General features: G+C 49.5%; 1 protein-coding gene across 1 annotated transcript in view; it reads left to right on the top strand.

Annotated features, from left to right (window-relative positions):
• Positions 1 to 20,390, top strand: part of GLP1R (glucagon like peptide 1 receptor) — a 469,752-nt gene that overhangs the window by 217,337 nt on the left and 232,025 nt on the right. The window contains exon 3 of the mRNA XM_089692563.1: positions 17,651 to 17,758. Within this exon, the coding sequence (XP_089548689.1) occupies positions 17,651 to 17,758 (108 nt within the window). The remainder of the gene's footprint in view (positions 1 to 17,650; positions 17,759 to 20,390) is intronic.

The following is a 20,390-nucleotide window of genomic DNA, read 5'->3' as shown; positions in this document are numbered from 1 at the left end:
CCTTGTGAAAACCCCACCAATAGAACACATCAGAAGGTCTATCAGTGAGGTACTCACAAGGTCCTGAAGACTCCAGTGCTTCCTCCCATGACTTCATCACCCCACTGTTCATGTCTTCAGGACTTTGTGAGAACCCCACCAAAAGAACCAATCAGAGAGTTTATGGGTTTTCATAAGGTCCTCAAGACTCCATCAGTAGTCCCCACTTCATGACATCATCACTCCACTGTTGGAGACTTCAGGACCTTGTGAGAATCCCACCAGTAGAACAAATCTGACGGTCTATCAGGTTCTCACAAGGTCCTGAAGACTCCAGTGCCTCCTCCCCATGACTTCATCACCCCACTGTTGATGTATTCAGGACTTTGTGAGAACCCCACCAAAAGAACCAATCAGAGAGTTTATGGGTTTTCATAAGGTCCTCAAGACTCCAACAGTGGTCCCCACTTCTTGACATCATCACTCCACTGTTGGAGACTTCAGGACCTTGTGAGAATCCCACCAACAGAACAAATCTGACGGTCTAGGGGTTCTCATAAGGTCCTGAGGACACCAACAGTGTTCCCCACTTCAATACATCATCACCCCACTGTTAGAGACTTCAGGACCTTATGAGAACCTCATCAATGGACCCAATAGGAGGTACCCAACAAAGGACCCACCCACTCTACAGTGAAGTCTCGGGAGCAGTTTTCACACGCTCTTATAATCCTTGCACTCCTGCTCTATTAGAGACATCAGGACCTTATAAGAACCTCATCACTGGACCCAATAGGAGGTACCCAACAAAGGACCCACCTATTCTACAGTGAAGCCTCAGGAGCAGTTTTCACATGCTCTTGTGATCCTTGCACTCCTGCTCTGTGAACATTGCCACAGTGGTGTCCCCCATCACAAGGTCTCCTATTTCTGTGAACCCTTCCTCTTATCAATGTAGCAGTCACTTTCGCTGAAAGCCTAATTGCAGCTTTCATCTGCTGAGCTACTTCAATATATCGATAGAATTCAAACATCTATCCCCGGAAAACTAAAAATTTTTGTGAGACTTTATAGGCCATACTTAAGTGAACTAACGTCTTTTTTTTTAAGGTGTTATTACTTAAAGAGATCTGACATCACATAATGCACATCACAGAGCAAGGAGCTTATTGTAATCTGAGACCAGAGTGGAGGATATGGACACACCCCCTTAACACTGTCTCATAGGGAAACATGCACAGTTGAGGCTTTCGATCAATTTCTATGTGCTGGAGGGGGGTAGGACCTTCCACTGTGAATCTGTGGTGTCAGCATAACCTGTCAATGTGTTACTCACTTGAGGGAAGACAGAGCAGATACAATCAACACTAGCTGCTTTGGACTGAGGCTAGTACACATTATAGGGGAATATGCCTAGTTCATTTTTCATATACAACCACCCGTTTTCACTGCTGCTCTGCCACCCAAGTAAACAAGGCCAAAGCAGACCTACCTCTAAAGTTCACATTTCATATGAATTAGTAGATCACGTCAGCATTGTCCAATACAAGGTGGTATCAAAAAGTTTCAGACCAGTTGATGGCAGCACAAGGTCAGTCACAAGGAGCACCGACCTTCATAAGTCAGTGTGCCGAAAGACATCTTCCTGTGTACATCGAAAGCTGTGCAACTGGTGCTAGTCTGACCACATGCACTACCACTTCTGCTATTTCACCGGACAGCAAGTTAGAACAAAGAGCAAATGTGAAATTCTACGTGAAACTGGGCAAAACTGCCACAGAGACGTTTGACAATTATTTGGCAAGTTTACGGTAATGCTGCAATGAGTCGTTCAAGGTGTTTTGAGTGGCCACCTCCCCAGTCCCCAGGCTGCTGACCAGGGAGCAGAAGGAACATCGCATCCAAGTCTGCAAAGAACTGCCAAGAACTCTGTCAGCATGCCGTGGATGACCCGTCCTTCATGTCAAGGACCGAGTTTCTTGTCTTCAGCCCAGCCCGGACACCCCCCCCCCATTGACTTCTCCATCATGTCCAACAATGCCACCATCAAACCCGCCCCGCAGGCCAGAGTACTTGGTGTCATTCTGGACTCCAACCTATCCTTCCAGCCCCAAGTCCAATCTTTAACAAACTCATGCAGACTCCACCTCCGCAACATGCAGACTCCACCTCCGCAACATCGCCAAAATCCGCACGTTCCTAACCCCAGAAACCACTAAACAGCTCATCCACTCCCTCATCATATCACGACTGGACTACTGCAACTCCCTCCTCACTGGCCTTCTTCGCCGCTGGCTATCCCCGCTTCAGTCCATCCTGAATACGGCTGCCAGACTCATTTACCTTTCCAACCGCTCCATCTCCGCCACCCCCCTCTGCCAATCCCTCCACTGGCTCCACCCCCCTCTGCCAATCCCTCCACTGGCTTCCGATTGCGCAACGGATCAAATTCAAAATCCTAACACTGACGTACAAAGCCGTCCACCATACTGCCCCGAACTACATCACTGACCTAATATCCAAGTACCACCCAACACGCACACTCCGCTCCTCACAAGACCTCCTTCTCTCTAGTTCCCTGGTCTCCTCCTCCCATGTCTGCCTCCAGGACTTCTCCAGGGTGTCACCCATCCTCTGGAACTTCCTGCCCCAACCCATCAGCTTATCACCTACTCTCCTCTCCTTCAGGCGCACCTTGAAAACCCATCTCTTCAGGGAAGCCTACCCCACCCCCTGCTAACTTGCCAACCTCCTCCACTCTTCCTACCACTCCATCCCCCACAGCTATCTCCTCCTGTGCCACCATCCCCTCCCTCCTAGATTGTAAGCTCCAAGGAGAAGGGCCCTCAATCCCCTCATGTTTTGCATTGTATTGTTATTGTTCTGTCACATGTTCTGTCCCCCTTTGTAATGTACAGCGCTGAGCGAACTATTGGCGCTTTATAAATACTGTATAATAATAATAATTACCGGTGATACAATGGTTGCCTCCTTTCAATCCTCCAGGTGAAACCCTCCAGTGATACCAGACAGATCTTTGCCAGACAGCTCCCCTTAGTCAGCTTCCTGAACAACCAAGGTCACTCTCTCTAACCTCAGGCTCCCCGGTCACCCCACCTGAGGCCACATGGCAGCAAGTGCCAGGAAAGGCAGCCTGCCTCCAGCCTGGCTGGTGCAATCCACTCCCGGGAAAGACACTGAACCCATGTGCACTACGAATATAAATAGCACTCCCAGCATTCAATGGGGCAACCCTTCCCTGCAATTGGCCAGGGCTGTATCCATATTCATGCTGTGCATTTGCCAGGCCCTATACATGTTCTGGAAGGCTCTCATAGCTTCCTGAAGGCGGGCTGCTCACGTGGCCGCAGGGCCACGCAGCGGCACGATCTGTCATCGGCTGTGTCCACTATGTTCTTAGCTGTGACCAGCGGTGGACTGACAACTATGAGCCCCTGGGAAATAGGGGATCATGGGGCCCCTGTGTCCTTGCCCAAACTCAAAAAAGCCTATGAAAAAAGATACCAGGGGCATCTCATAGGGCCCCCTATTGACCCCGAGCCCTCGGGCAGTGCCCGAGTTTCCAAATGGTCAGTCCGCCCCTGGCTGTTACTGGTCAAGGCAGTCACATGATACAAACTGGGCCAATCGCAGCCCATCTGTATCATGTGTTCAGCTTTGTCCAATCACAGATAAACACAACAAAAGTCTCAATGAATCAGTTTCATTCAGTAACAAGGATTGCAAACATCAATGAAATACATTGGTATTAGCAATCATAATGTGTTAAAAAAAACAAAAAAACTCCTGACCACTTGCCCAGAGTAGTTCAATATTACTATGGCAACATTGTATTGCTTTGGTGACAGTGTGCTGAAAAATAAAATAGTAAAAAAAAAGAAAAAATGTAATAAAAAAAAAAAAAAAAAATAGAAACATTTAAAAAAAAAATACAAATTCAATTATTATTATTTTCACAAAAGAAACGTAGCAGAATACAGTTTGACCTAAATTTATGAAGAAATGTTATTTATTTGCAAAATTTTATAACAGAAACGAAGAAAAGTGCATTTGTTTTCAAAAGTTTCAGGTGTTTTGTTTTATTTAGCAAAAAATAAAAAGTGGTGAATAAATATCATCAAAAGAAAGCTCTATTTGTGTGGGAAAAAAAAATTCATATGGGTACAGTGTTGTATGACCGCGCAATTGTCATTCAAAGTGTGACAGCCCTGAAAGCTGAAAATTGGCCTGGGCGGGAAGGGGGTATAAGTGCCCGGTATTGAAGTGGTTAACCTAACTATACACATCCTAGCACCTAACTAGGAGGGTCCTACAATGGATTTCTGGTTGTTTAGGTGGGTTTTTGGTAGAGATTGAGTTGATTGTAGGGAGTGATGTTGGAAGTAGTACCTGGAAATTTTGGTAAAATTTGGCCATTTCAGTTTACTGTTTTGAAGTCAATAGATATAAGGCAGATTTTGGTGGTTTCTATGGCTTTAGTGGGCTTTCACATGATGAGAAAGCCTGGCTTCACCTATTGTCTTTCCGAAACCTCTTAACCTCCTTAGCGGTATTCCTGAGTGTAGCTCGGGGTAAAATTTGAGTACCAAGAGCGGTAACCCCGAGCTACACTCGGGCTTACCATGCGGCGTTCTCCGGGGGTCCCTGCAGCACTTACCTTGTCCTTCGCTCCCGCGATGTGTCCCCTGCAGCGTCCCCAGCCATCTCCTCCGGCTGATGCCAGCATCCGTGTTTTCCGGTCCCTGTGACGTCGGGACGTACGGGCGCCGGAACCGGTGGGAAATTTGAAATTTTTTGTTGTCATTTTTGTTTCAATGCATTTCACATACATTTTGTCCCGAGTGCTTTGTCCGGCGCCCTGCCTGCATTTTGACTGTTCTTTCTGCCTGGAAACTTAGAAAAGTCCATGGCGTCCAAAAAGCGTCCCTTTATGTCAAAAGCGGTTTTAGACCGGCTAGAGAACAGCGATAGTAAATCAGAACCACTTGCAGAATTGAGTGATAATGATTGGTGGGGGAAATTCATCATCAGACACTGAAAACGATTCTGTGACTTTGCTCAGCGATGTGCGAACTTGCCTCTGTATTTCAAATTTCAGTGTTTTTGGTTTGATTATATTATTGAATTAAATGTACCGTATATACTCGAGTATAAGCCGACCCGAATATAAGCCGAGGTACCTAATTTTACCACAAAAAACTGGGAAAAACTATTGACTCGAGTATAAGCCGGTGGTGTCAGTGGGGGGAGGAATAGTGCCCCATCGTTGGTGTCAGTGGGGGGAGGAATAGTGCCCCATCGTTGGTGTCAGTGGGGGGAGGAATAGTGCCCCATCGTTGGTGTCAGTGGGTGGAGGAATAGTGCCCCATCGTTGGTGTCAGTGGGGGGAGGAATAGTGCCCCATCGTTGGTGTCAGTGGGGGGAGGAATAGTGCCCCATCGTTGGTGTCAGTGGGGGGAGGAATAGTGCCCCATCGTTGGTGTCAGTGGGGGGAGGAATAGTGCTCCATCGTTGGTGTCAGTGGGCTCGCTCGCTCCCTCCCTCTCCCATGGTACACACTTACCGGTCAGATGTCTTCCTTCTCCGGCCGCTCTCCTCCTCTTCACTCGCTCGATCTTCGCGGTGCCGCTCGGCTCCTCCTCTCCAAGTTCCACCTCCTCGCCGGTGATTGGGCGCCTGTGTGCTTCTCCTGAGCTACAGTTCCGGCGGCCAATCACCGTCGAGGATTGATCCCGGGGGTGTGTCCAGATGACAGGGACGGCATGTCATCCCACCCACACCTGGAGACGTTGACTCGAGTATAAGCCGAGGGGGCCGTTTTTCAGCACAAAAAATGTGCTGAAAAACTCGGCTTATACTCGAGTATATACGGTATTATTATTATTATTATTATTATTATATTATTATTTTTTATGATTATTTATTAAATTATAATTTATGATTTCGTGTTTCAAGTTTTATCATCCCCGGGATGTTTACTAGACTCTTGTTCGGACAGATTTCAGTGAGTTATTCCTAAAAATTACAGCCTACAATAAAAAAACTACATATTTCCATGCAAAAAAAGTACCGCTTTCAGCACAAAAAAATCGGAAAGAATCAGACCGCCGAGGAGGTTAAAGGGCCGTCTTGATCCTGTGCCAAGGTATTCGATCTTAAATGAAATTTATGTGATTGGGTTTAAGTCTACCTTTAGAAGAAAAAAGTTCCTTCAAGTAAACACCGAACACCTACACAGCAGCAGCGAATGAATGATATAAACACTACCTACGGCATATTTACAACTGACAACTTGTGTACGCGATTGTTTCATCCTCACGCCGCGGGTAATTGACTTACGCACCGCGCGCCGCTGTTTTGACAAGCTTACAAGGAGCGGGGTATAGGACGGCGGTTCGCTCTCTTTAATCACTGTGTATAAATTCTGCTCTCCGGAGGAAAAGAAGAAGGAAATTGATCGACTGCAAGAATAATAATGAATGCTATTCATGGAACGAAATGAAGTTACTGCGTGTATTTACCGCGCTCGCCGTGATAGAGGGGAAATGAACGTCGCGTAATGTTGTAATATCATCACCTGCGTCTGTCTTCAGTTTTATCATAATTGTGTCTATTATTCTGGATTCAATGTTTCTCAGGCGCGTCAAGATATACTTCACCGCCTTGCAGCGGCAATACCAGCTGTGCAACCCAATCAGAATGAAAGTGTTGATAATTAACAAATATATTAGGACAGGCCCAGGCTGGGACAAAAAATAGGCCAGAGAGGAAAGAGAGAGCGAGAGGAGAGAGAGAGAGAAGAAAGAAATAGAGAGAGAGGGGGGGGGAGAGGAGAGAGAGAGGGGGGGAGAGAGAGGGGGAGAGGAGAGAGGGGAGGGGGGGAGAGGAGAGAGGGGAGAGGGGAGAGAGAGGGGGGGGGGAGAGAGAGAGGAAAGAGGGAGGAGGGGGGGAGGGAGAGAGAGAGAGAGGAAAGAGGGAGAGAGAGGAAAGAGGGAGGAGGGGGGGGAGGGAGAGAGAGAGAGGGGAAAGAGGGAGAGAGAGAGGAAAGAGGGGGAGAGAGAGGGGAAAGAGGGAGAGAGAGGAAAGAGGAAGAGAGAGAGAGGAAAGAGGGGGAGAGAAAGAGAGAGAGGGAGAGAGGAAAGAGGGAGAGAGTGAGGAAAGAGAGAGGGGGGGAGAGAGAGGAAAGAGGGTGAGAGAGGGGGGAAAGAGGGTGAGAGAGGGGGGAAAGAGGGAGAGAGAGAGAGAGGAAAGAGGGGGAGAGAGAGAGGAAAGAGGGGGAGAGAGAGGGGAAAGAGGGAGAGAGAGAGGGGAAAGAGGGAGAGAGAGGGGGGGAAAGAGGGAGAGAGAGAGGGGGGAAAGAGGGAGAGAGAGAGAGAGGAAACAGGGAGAGAGAGGGGGGAGAGAGGGAGAGGGAGAGGAAAGAGGGAGGGAGAGAGAGATAGGAAAGAGAGCGATAGAGAGATAGGAAAGAGAAAGAAGAGAAAGAAGGACACAAGGCTGGCGGGGAGTGTGGGTGGGGCAGACACAGGAGGAGAGGGAGGGAGGAGGAGGGGCAGAACCAGCTTTCTCTCTCCTCCCCCATCTGTGGTGGTGGCGAACTGTCAGCACTGGGGACAGTCTATCCTGACAGATACCCCGCAGCAGCTGCAGGGAGGGGGGAACCCAGTGCCATTGCTGCAGGAGATGAGGGGTGCTAGCCATGGGGGGGGGGGGGGGGGGGGGGGAGTATACAGGAGCCCAGGGCTGCAGGCCCAGACTGGCCATAGGGCACACCGGGCTTTTGCTTGGTGGGCCGGGCCGCCTGGATAAGAGAGGCGGCTGGGCAGCACATGCCCGGGGTGCCCTATGGCCGGTCTGGGCCTGCATTACGGGCCCATTCACACCATTTGCGTTGGGATGTGTTGCATTGTCTTTGCACTGCCCAGTGCAGGCCCAGGCAATGTGCTTTGTTTTGTGTGTCAGTTCACAGCAATCGGTTGGACATCTTTCCCGTGCAGCTGGTTGCGACCAAACCATCATATCCCAACACCATTGTGGTTAAAAGAACTTAAAGAGGAACTTCACCCTCTCTACCAGGGGCAGACTGACCATTTGGAAACTCAGGCACTGCCCAAGGGCCCGGGGTCAGTAGGGGGGCCCATGAGATGCCCTTGGTACCTTTTTCATAGGCTTTTTTGAGTTTGGACAAGGACACAGGGGCCCCATGATCCCCTACTGCCCAGGGGCCCCATGAGTTGTCAGTCTGCCCCTGCTCTCTACACTCATTTTATATCTGCTTACCTGATGCTGGGTTGTCCTTAGTTCAGGTACTCATCCATCCAGCGGATCCGGTGTTGTCTGGCTGAGGTCCTCTTCTCTGCAGCTGGCACTTGGGTCCCACGCCACCATGTTCCTCTGTGATGTGATTGGGAGGTTGCTGGCTCTTCCGGTTTCAGGCGCAGCCTCCCAATGACATGCCACTGGGCCTGGCACTCTCCTCGTTTAGTGAATGGAATGAGTGCCTATTGGGATATACACGTCCCAGGAGCAACCAGGAGACCTGACCTCTTTTGCCTATTCCAGGGCTCTCCAAACATTTTAACAAACTTTACTGTTTCCTCTGTGAGGGGGATGGTGGGATGGGGGTCCTCCATCTAGTGGAAGGGTTTTTTGTGGGTCCCTGTGGGGGTATTGGGGGGTTGATAGGGTTGGTGGGGTGGTTTGTGTCAGGGGTTGGGTATTGGAGGGTTGGGTCAGGTCAGTTCCAGTAGACCAATTCCATCCTTGAGGGCTCCCTCTTGATATCTCGGGGGGGGGGGGGGGGGGGGGCTGAGTCCTCTGTCATGCAGGATTATCATGTCTCCGATGGCTTATAACTGTTTATGGTGCATAATAAAATTCCTTTGAGGTTAGCCTTTTAGGGGTGCAGCCTTCTTTCTTCCCCTCCTTTTGTTTTTGCTTGATTTTATACACCTGTGGCCATGGAGGGGATTGGAGCACCTGAATCCAATGATTTGGGGGGCTGGCCCAATACTTTTGGCAATATAGTGTATGATGTTTAGAGAAATGTTGTCTTTACATTTGTTTTACACCGTAAATGAAAAGGTCAAACATTCCGCATTCAGACTCCGCTGTGGAAATGGGCCCGGCGTGGGGCCCGGCGTAGGCGGCAGCACGCCGTACGGTTTTTATTTATTGTGTGTCTCGGTCTGTACAGCACAGCTTACGTCAAAGAGCAATGAGCTGGAGCCAAATCCCATCGAGAGGCTGTGGCCTGACAAGGGAACGTGTTTATAGCTCAGAGATGTCCTTTTCATGTAAATTCATCCACATCAGACCATGCAGGACCCAAATCCTCCATTAGAGCAGATAATGTGTAACTATGTTATCCCCCCTCCCGGCACCAATCGGGGGGCTACAGGCACACTGACGATCTTTCAAAACAGTTACTGCATTTCAAGTTTCGTTAAAGTGGACCTGTCATCGGATATCTTTTTTTCAATAAGCGTGCAGCAAGCCAGTGACACCTCCAGGTATTAATTACCTCCTACAGACATCACAGTACTCCCCCTATCGCAGCGGTTCTCAACCTCCCTAATGCCGTGACCCTTTAGTACAGTGCCTCATGTTGTGGTGACCCCCCCAACCATAAAATGATTTTCGTTGCTACTTCATATCTGTAATTTTGCTACTATTGTGAATCGTAATGTAAATATCTGATATGCAGGATGGATTGTCATTGTTACACATTGAACATAATTAAAGCATAGCGATTAATCACAAAAACAATTGTAATTATATATTGTGACATATTTTTATCACCCCCATAAAAATACATCTGCCCCCACTAATGATGATTACCCCACCCCCTCTATAATAACCTATCACCCCCATAAAAATACATCTGCCCCCCAATAATGACGATTACCCCACCCCCTCTATAATGACCTATCACCCCCCAAAAAATGCATCAGCCCCCCAATAATGATGATTACCCCACCCCCTCTATAATGACCTATCACCCCCATAAAAATACATCTGCCCCAAATAATGATGATTACCCCACCCCCTCTATAATGACCTATCACCCCCCAAAAAATGCATCAGCCCCCCAATAATGATGATTACCCCACCCCCTCTATAATGACCTATCACCCCCATAAAAATACATCTGCCCCAAATAATGATGATTACCCCACCCCCTCTATAATGACCTATCACCCCCATAAAAATACATCTGCCCCCAATAATGATGATTACCGCGCCCCCTCTATAATGACCTATCACCCCCATAAAAATACATCAGCCCCAAATAATGATGATTACCCCACCCCCTCTATAATGACCTATCACCCCCATAAAATACATCTGCTCCCAATAATGATGATTACCCCACCCCCCTCTATAATGACCTATCACCCCCATAAAAATACATCTGCCCCCCAATAATGATTACCCCACCCCCCTCTATAATGACCTATCACCCCCATAAAATACATCTGCCCCAATAATGATGATTACCCCACCCCCTCTATAATGACCTATCACCCCCATAAAAATACATCTGCTCCCAATAATGATGATTACCCCACCCCCCTCTATAATGGACCTATCACCCCCATAAAAATACATCTGCCCCCAATAATAATTACCCCCCCCAAATAATCTGCCCTCATCCTAAAAATATGCCCCCCCCCAAATGATAGCTTGTCTGCCCTTCCCCCCCCTCTATAATAATTATGACCCCCGTAAATTATATATCTGCCCCCCATAATAATTTATCTGGGGGGTACAATGAGAGCCCCCACTGTACGATGGGGTAGGCACTAACCTGGATCTGCCCCCTGTTCTTGTTCGGTGATCCGGGCATGACATCGGCCACATTCAGGCAGTTCATGGGGTCGGTCGGGTCATTCAGGGCGGGAAACTTCAGAATGATCGGAGCGGCGGGAGATCTCCGCACAAATCCTCCGCTTCAAACAGCTGCGTGCGTTCCGGCACAAAGCCCGACCAATCAGGGACAGACCAGTCTACCAATCAGCGAAGGCAGAGGGAGTTAAATCCCCATCCCTGGAGAGGGGGGCGTGCCCGGGAGTGATTGACACGTGTCTGACATGCGGATTGTATAGATTCTATCCTCCTGGAGACGGATAGAGGGAGCGGTGTCTCAGTTCCTAAGACCATCGGCAATATGTGTTTTCCGATGGTCTTAGGCGACCCCTGTGAAAGGGTCGTTCGACCCCCAAAGGGATCACGACCCACAGGTTGAGAACCGCTGCCCTAACCATTGCACAGTGATGGTGCCATCTTTGTCCAGGCATCATTCAGGGTCAGCATCTCTTTCTTGGACTGACATGGATGACACAACCAAGTAAATCCTCACCAAGTTCACCAAAATTGGACAACAGAAGATTGGAAAAACGTTGCCTGGCCTGATGAGTCTCGATTTCCCTAGAGATGGTTGTGCGGGAAAATCCCAGTAGATCAGCAGTTTTTGAAATAATCAGACCAGCCCGTCTGGCACCAACAACCATGCCATGTTCAAAGTCACTTAAATCCCCTTAAATCCACCACGTCTAGATGCCTAAATTCATTGAGCTGCTGCCATGTGATTGGCTGATTAGCAACTTGTGTTTCCAAGCGATTGAACAGGTGGACCTAATAAAGAGGCCGGGGTGTGTATATCGGTATAGGAAATGCATTATTTATCCCTCAAATAGGGCTTTCCAATGATAAACCTTTGATCCCGTTTCTAGATTTCTTTTCTAAATTTCAAAAGCCGATATAAAGGAATAGTAATGGTAAAACAAAAACACTTTTGGGTCTCTTCTTTTTTTCACGTCCTCGTACATTGCTGCAGAGGAGCGCCGCACTGTATTTGAGAACAGTAGTCTTTCTGCAGCTGTCTGACAACCCCCGACCCCCAATTGGTTCCTGACTGGAGGTAGGTAGGTCTGACTCAGCGAGGGGTGTAGGTCTGACTCAACGAGGGGTGTGTCAGACCACCGCAGAGAGACCACTGCTCTCACACACAGCGCGGCGCTTCTCCTCCGCAGCAATGTACGAGGCGGGGACTTTTTTTGTACTGAAACCTGATTAAATGTTTCTTTTGCCCCCCAAACTTGGACACACCAGGTTCGCACCAGAACGCGCACCGCATTCTTTGCGTTCCCACGTGGTGACATTTTGCCATTTGAATGGGCTGAAAATCACACCAAAACACAAAACAAAATAGGTCATGCAGTACTTTGAAAAGTGTGGAGAAGGAGCGCCGCACTGTGTATGAGAACAGTAGTCTCTCTGCAGCTGACTGACAACCCCACCCCCACCTCCGATTGGTTCCTGATTGGAGGCGTGTAGGTCTGACCACTGCTCTCACACACAGTGCGGCGCTCCTTCTCCACAGCAATGTACGAGGCGGGGACTTTTTTGTACTGAAACCTGATTGAATGTTTCTTTTGCGCCCAGAATGTCCTGAGACTTGGACACACCAGGTTCATACTGGGATCACACAGGAACGTGTGCCGCATTCTTTGCGTTCCTACGTGGTGTCATTTTGTCGCCCGTCCATTCGAACGGGCTGAAAATCACACCAAAAACGCATTAAAAAAAGTAGGGCATGCACTACTTTGAAAAGGGTGGGGAAGGAGCGCCGCTTATTTACTGCGCTAATTTAATGCATATAAGGCTCTAAATGTGTTTATTTATCATTTTAACCAGCCGCAGAACCTGCGTCAATAATATGTGTTCGGTTTTAAAGGGATGAGGTGGCGACCTTAGCACCCTGCCAGGTACGGCCTGGTGTCTTCTCCTCAAATTGCTATATATGTCATTCCAGAACATAAATCTCCCATCATTGGTCTTGTCACTTCACTACACATCTCATATCTCCAATGACAAACCTCATTTTATTTCCCGATCTCTGGGGAGGGGGTTTAATATCTTCGGCGATGGGAAATATTACATTTTCTACAAGTAGCAGCCGCCCTCGACCTTGTGTGATGTATAATGTATGTTTCATTATTTTACCAATAACAGGATGCAATTTTTATTACGATGTACTTGATTTTTTTTTGTCATGGATACAGTAGGAAAGAATTAGAACTCCTGTTGGGTTTTATTGCGGTTTATGTCATGGAGGGGGTACAGAAAGTGTTGGAAAATCTAAATGTAACCCACTTCCCCCCAAAAAACGGACAACAGTGCAGGGGTGTCCCTAGGGTTGGTGTCACCCGGTGCGGTAACACTTGGTGACACCCCCTCCGACGATCCCCGCAGAATGGATCGGATCTGCGGATTGAGCATAATAGATCGGACTCCGATCCATTATGCTCAATCCGCAGATCCGATCCATCCTGAGGGGATCGTCGAACTTTCTTTGCAACTTACCTTTTCGTGGAGCGGGTCCGGTGTCACCCCGTATAGGTTGCAAGCCGACGATCCCCGCAGGATGGATTGGATCTGTGGATTGTGCATAATGGATCGGAGTCCGATCCATTATGCTCCCCAATCCGCAGATCTGATCCATCCTGCGGGGATCATCGGCATGCAACCTAAAAAGGTAAGTTGTAAAGAAAGCCGACGATCCCCGCAGGATGGATCGGATCTGCGGATTGGGGATCATAATGGATCGGACTCCGATCCATTATGCTCAATCCTCAGATCCGATCCATCCTGCGGGGATCGTTGGCTTTCTTTACAACTTACCTTTTCGTGAAGCGGGTCCGGTGTCACCCCGTATAGGTTGCATGCCGACAATCCCCGCAGGATGGTTTGGATCTGCGGATTGAGCGTAATGGATCGGAGTCCAATCCATTATGCTCCCCAATCCGCAGATCCAATCCATCCTGCGGGGATCATCGGCTTTCTTTACAGGGGACAGGCAGCCTAAATATTTATGGATCTCCAGCCAATCCCAGGGGAGGCATGCCCAGTAGGTGGAAGGAAAGCCCATAAATACTCAGACACCTGGCAGTCTGGCAGCAGAGTCCAGGGTCTTAACAGGAAGTATCCACCTTTCTTTAAGGGCCAGTTCACATCATAGAAATGCAATCCAGACGCACGCTTTTGATGCATTTTTGGCGCGTTCCAGTGCATTTTTGACGCGTTCCAGTACGTTTTTGATGCTTTACATTTCCATTTTTACCCTTTTACTTCAACATAAAGAGAGACGTGCATTCCAGTGCAGTTTTCGTGCGTTTTCGTGCATTACAGTGAGTTTTTGGTGTGTTTTACTGCGTTTCAGAATAGTTCTGTGCAGGAAAAATGCAGCCTGTTCTGCTTTTTTTTTTCTGCAACTGGAACGCGCCGGAACTGATATGAACTATGACATTCACAACCATATATATTCTACTTTCTGTGCGTTTTGGATGCAGAAAAAAAGCCACTGAAACGCATGGAGTGTGAACCGGCCCTCAGAATTGTGCTGCCTGAGAATGTTCCTCTACAGACTACTGTCCACACATTAAGGCGGTATGAAACCCCAGAGCAAACATTTATTATATTGCAGATATGATGGCTGTATTCGTTTTCCTTTTTTAGGCTTTTCTCCTCTTTTCACCCAGTGATCCAGCCAGTAAGTCTGTTGTTTTTCAAAAGAGCAAACTCTCCAGCACACTGTATCAGTTACAGAGATGAGACAAACCATTTCCCAATGACAGGGGTGCTTACAATGAGCAGCTTTTATGTATCTATTTAAAACCTTAATCCCAAAAGGAAAAAAACTGCAACTGATTATAAAGTGTCCGTCGGAATTCGACTTCAGTTTGTTAGTGTATCTAAATCTGCTACTCCATCTAACACTCCCCTCCCCCCCCCCCCCCCAGACTGACAACGACTGCTGTGCCCCCTGTGCTCCTTCATCCAGAGTGGGGGCGCTCTAATACAGGAGGTGGATCAACAGGTGAAAACAGAGAGGGAAGAAAAGCCTAAACAACAAAATAACAAAACTAATGCAGCCACCGCATCTAATGATTGGTAAGCTGCAATACATGACGTTTGGTTTTGGGTTCCATACTGCTTTAACCACCTCCCGTCCGGTCCATGTATATAAATGGCCGGATGGTGGCAGTGCAGGGGCGGGTGGACATTTATAAACGTCCTCCCCGCCCCGCTTGTGCGCGCTTCCTGGGAGCACGCAGCACCGAGATCCGGTGCCCCACCGATCGTCGTACGGGACCTCTGTGTGATTGGCCAATCAGTGATCACATGCAGAGTAGTAAGCACTTCTGACATCATTGCTTACTACATGTGAAATCTGTGAACGATCACAGAGATCACATGGCACAGGGCTATTCACAACAGACTTGTACCATGTGACAAGCTGTGACCAATCACAGCTCACACAGTATTTCTCAATGGCTGCAGGAATGCAGCCAGAGAAAAGGAGAAATGATTGCTTTTACAGCCTTTATAGGTGTAAAAGCAATCAGTGTAAAAAAAAAAAAAATCTTCATCACCCCCCACTATGGTGACACTATACTGCTAGGGTGACAGTATGTAAAAAAAACAAATAATATAAAAAAAAAAAAATACAAATGTAAAAACATGTTTAAAAATTATAATTTTTGGTTATAAACTAATTTTTTTTTTTTTTTCTAAATAGATAACTGAATACATTTTGGCCAAGATTTATGATGAAACGTTATTTGCAAAATTTTATAAGAAAAAACACTTTCAAAATGTTTGGACTTTTTCATTTATACAGCAAAAAAATAAAAATCCCAGCGGCGAATAAATACCACCAAAATAAAACATTATCTGTCTCTCATTCAAAGTATGATAGCGCTGAAAGCTGAAAATTGGCCTGGACTGGAAGGGGAGGAAATGTCCGGACTGGAAGGGGGTGAAAGTGTCCGGACTGGAAGGGGAGGAAATGTCCGGACTGGAAGGGGGTGAAAGTGTCCGGACTGGAAGGGGGGGGAAAGTGTCCGGACTGGAAGGGGGGGGAAAGTGTCCGGACTGGAAGGGGGGGGAAAGTGTCCAGACTGGAAGGGGGGGGAAAGTGTCCGGACTGGAAGGGGGGGAAAGTGTCCGGACTGGAAGGGGGGGAAAGTGTCCGCACAGGAAGGGGGTGAAAGTGTCCGGACTGGAAGGGGGTGAAAGTGTCCGGACTGGAAGGGGGGGAAATGTCGGGACTGGAAGGGGGGGAAATGTCGGGACTGGAAAGGGGTGAAAGTGTCCGGACTGGAATGGGGGGAAAGTGTCCGGACTGGAAGGAGGGAAAGTGTCCGGACTGGAAGGGGGTGAAAGTGTCCGGACTGGAAGGGGGGGAAAGTGTCCGGACTGGAAGGGGGGGAAATGTCGGGACTGGAAGGGGGGGAAATGTCGGGACTGGAAGGGGGGGAAAGTGTCCAGACTGGAATGGGGGGAAAGTGTCCGGACTGGAAGGGGGGGAAAGTGTCGGGACTGGAAGGGGGGGGGGGGGAGTGTCGGGACTGGAAAGGGGTGAAAGTGTCCGGACTGGAAGGGGGGAAAGTGTCGGGACTGGAAGGGGCGGGGGGGGGGGGGAGTGTTGGGACTGGAAAGGGGTGAAAGTGTCCGGACTGGAAGGGGGGGAAAGTGTCGGGACTGGAAGGGGGGGGGGGGGGGGAGTGTCGGGACTGGAAAGGGGTGAAAGTGTCCGGACTGGAAGGGGGGGAAAGTGTCGGGACTGGAAGGGGGGGGGGGAGTGTCGGGACTGGAAAGGGGTGAAAGTGTCCGGACTGGAAGGGGGGGAAAGTGTCCGGACTGGAAGGGGGGGAAAGCGTCCGGAGTGGAAGGGGGGGAAAGTGTCCGGACTGGAAGGGTTGGGAAATGTCCGGACTGGAAGGGTGGAGAAATGTCGGGACTGGAAGGGGGGGGTGAAAGTGTTCGGACTGGAAGGGGGGGGTGAAAGTGTCCGGACTGGAAGGGGGGGGTGAAAGTGTCCGGACTGGAAGGGGGGGGGTGAAAGTGTCCAGACTGGAAGGGGGTGAAAGTGTCCAGACTGGAAGGGGGGGAAGTGTCCGGACTGGAAGGGGGGGGAAAGCGTCCGGACTGGAAGGGGGGGAAAGCGTCCGGAGTGGAAGGGGGGGAAAGCGTCCGGAGTGGAAGGGGGGGGGGAAAGCGTCCGGACTGGAAGGGGGGGGAAAGCGTCCGGACTGGAAGGGGGGGAAAGCGTCCGGACTGGAAGGGGGGGAAAGCGTCCGGACTGGAGGGGGGGGGAAAGCGTCTGGACTGGAGGGGGGGGGAAAGCGTCCGGACTGGAGGGGGGGGGGGAAAGCGTCCGGAGTGGAAGGGGGGGGAAATGTCCGGACAGGAAGTGGTTAAAGAAAACATGACATGAAAACGCATATTGGCTGGCTATCACTGACCTCCTCCTGAAAATGGCAGTTGTCATGCTGATCCTCTACCTTCAATACCTATAGTCATTCACCTATAACAAGTATGCAGAGGAAGAGATCTGACTTTGCATGCTGGGTCAGCGGCTGACAGTGTACACGCCAAAGGATCGGCATGACAGCCAGATCAGTGGCATTTTCAGGAGGAGCTCAGCAGTGGAAGCCCCGTGTTGGGGTCTTCAGCAGATGCTGTGAAATCCTAATGAGAAGGATCTGATTTCCCGGCGGTTCCCGCGCTCCTGTCCTTTGGGTGACCTTGCTACATTGTTGCCATTGGCAGATCCTGATGTCCTTCTCTTCTCCCCCTACAGGCAGATTCTGCAACCGAACGTTTGATGATTACGCCTGCTGGCCGGACGGCGTGCCCGGAACCTACGTGAATGTTTCCTGCCCCTGGTACCTCCCCTGGGCACACAAAGGTAAGAAGCCGCCATGGAAGACGGACGGAACACAAATTCTATCCAAAGAATAAAACTGCAACATTGTAACCCTTCAAATCCTAAAGAGGAAATCAAGTCCTGCGTACAACTGCGACTGAACGGAGCCGGGTGGTTTATGGTCATATGCGTGTGATTTTTATTTTGTTAGCGATTTGCACGTGATTTTGACCATTGCATACAGAAGCCCATTCACCGGAATGGGCTGCCCTATGTAGGTTTGTTGCCTGAAAAGAGGCTCCTGCATCTTCCCGGGCAACAGGCTTCACCGCATTCACTACATTTGCTCTCCCCGGACCCCGCATTCACTATATCCGCTCTCCCCGGACCCCGCATTCACTATATCCGCTCTCCCCGGACCCTGCATTCACTATATCCGCTCTCCCCGGACCCCGCATTCACTGTATCCGCTCTCCCCGGACCCCGCATTCACTATATCCGCTCTCCCCGGACCCCGCATCCACTATATCCGCTCTCCCCGGACCCCGCATTCACTATATCCGCTCTCCCCGGACCCCGCATTCACTATATCCGCTCTCCCCGGACCCCGCATTCACTATATCTGCTCTCCCACAGAACATGGAAATGCGATAATTTTAGTAAATATAAACTGCTAAATCCCTTTTCTCATCCGCAGTATAGAGCAGTCTTGTGACTTCTATCAGTGTCCAGCAGAGCACTGGTTAAAGCTTGTGGGAGGTGTTTTCATTCTCCCCCGATTGTCCTATGAGCCTGCATAACCCCTGACCCTCTGTCTGGACAGTGTTGATTGGCCCTTTGTTGATCACATGCATCCAAGAAAAAAACTCTCTAGCAATACATACCAAACTGAGCATGTGCAGAGTGACTCCTAGAGCTCTGTACTATCCGCAGATAGATTGGGGACAGTAGAAGGGGAGGAACAGAGAAGACAGGATCACACGGCCTTTTTACACAATGCAGAGGATTAACCATTAGGTTCCACAGTGAGTACAACAAGCATGCTTTCCTGCATCTACAGACTGATTGTACTGTTGGGGGTTCAGGAACACTTTAGGTCCATATTCTGTATGACCGCGGCGTCTGACCCGCCAACAATTGCGTCCAAACCTGAAATGGGTCTCAGCCAGAGAATTGGTAAAAATCAAAAATTGAGCCGAATGTGTTACACAAAGTAACCCGTCCATCCCGGCTGCTTCTCCTACAGACGGACTACCCCCCCCCCCCATGGAGAACGCAGCGTGTGTCATGTGACAGCAGCAGACAAAAAGGCGCGAGAATGTGTAATCTCGCCAGACAGACGCAGCGATCGATATGTCGCCATCTGCAGCTGATGGCGGGCGCGGCGCCCGGCGAGCTGCCTGCGGAGTTATTTGCGGGGAGATTCGGATCGGATTGTACAGAGCAGCTGGAAAATGTCGCTGAGACTGGCTGCAGCCCGAGTTCATCGGCGTTCCGCTCTGCAGAGACGATCGGCCACCTTCAGGGGGAGCGCTGAAGAGTTCACCGGGGAACTGCGCTCTCTCTTCCTCTTTTTATCAAAATCCTTTTTCAGAAAATTTTAAGAGATTTAAAATGTCAAAAAATATATTAAAAATGGGAGATGTGTGAGGTGAGTGACACCGAAATCTGTGCCCCGAATAGCACACCTACCGGTCCGGGGTCTGCAGACCTCTCAGGATGAGCAACGCATTCTCTTCAAAGTTCCCCCATTCATTTCAGAGACCTCCCCTGCGCATCAGAGACCTCCTCTTCACATCAGAGACCCTCCCCTTCGCATCAGAGACCCTCCCCCGCGCATCAGAGACCCGCCCCCGCGCATCAGAGACCCGCCCCCGCGCATCAGAGACCTCCCCTTCGCATCAGAATCCTCCCCTTCGCATCAGAGACCTCCTCTTCCCATCAGAATCCTCCCTTTCGCATCAGAGACCTTCTCTTCACATCAGAGACCTCCCCCGCACATCAGAACCCTCCCTTTTGCATCAGAGACCTCCCCTGCGCATCAGAGACCTCCCCTGCGGAATAGAACCCTCCCCTGCGCATCAGAACCCTCCCCTGCGCATCAGAGACCTCCCTTTTCATCAGAGACCTCCCGTTCACATCACAGTCCCCCCTTCACATCACAGTCCCCCCCCTTCACATCACAGTCCCTCCCCTTCACATCAGAAACCTCCCCTTTACATCACAGTCCCCCCTTTCATATCAGAGGCCTCCCCATTACATCAGAGGTCTCCCCTTCACATCAAAGTTCAATTTCACATCAGAGTACACATCAGAGTCTCCATTTACGTCCAGAACCTTCCTTCACATCAGAGTCCCTCCTTCACATCAGACTGCCCATCAGAGTCCTCATTTATATCAGGATGTCCAATCAGAGTCTCCCTTCACATCAGACTCTCAACTTTACATCAGAGTGCCCATCAGTGTGTCCCCCCCCCCAAACATCAGGGTCCCCATCAGAGTTTCCATTTACGTCCAAGTCCCCCTTTCACATCAGAGTCACATCCAGAGTCCCCCTGTCACATCAGACTGCCCATTAGAGTCCTCTATGGATCCCCAATCAAAGCCCCCCTTCACATTAGAGTCCTCCCTTTACTTTAGACTCCCCTATTCTCTTCAGAGTTTCCCCCATTCA

The sequence above is a fragment of the Staurois parvus genome, unplaced genomic scaffold (assembly GCF_062004578.1).
Source record: "Staurois parvus isolate SC_StPar_1 unplaced genomic scaffold, SC_StPar_1.0 ptg000595l, whole genome shotgun sequence".
NCBI lineage: Eukaryota > Metazoa > Chordata > Amphibia > Anura > Ranidae > Staurois > Staurois parvus.
This window is presented reverse-complemented; position numbering and strand designations above follow the sequence as displayed.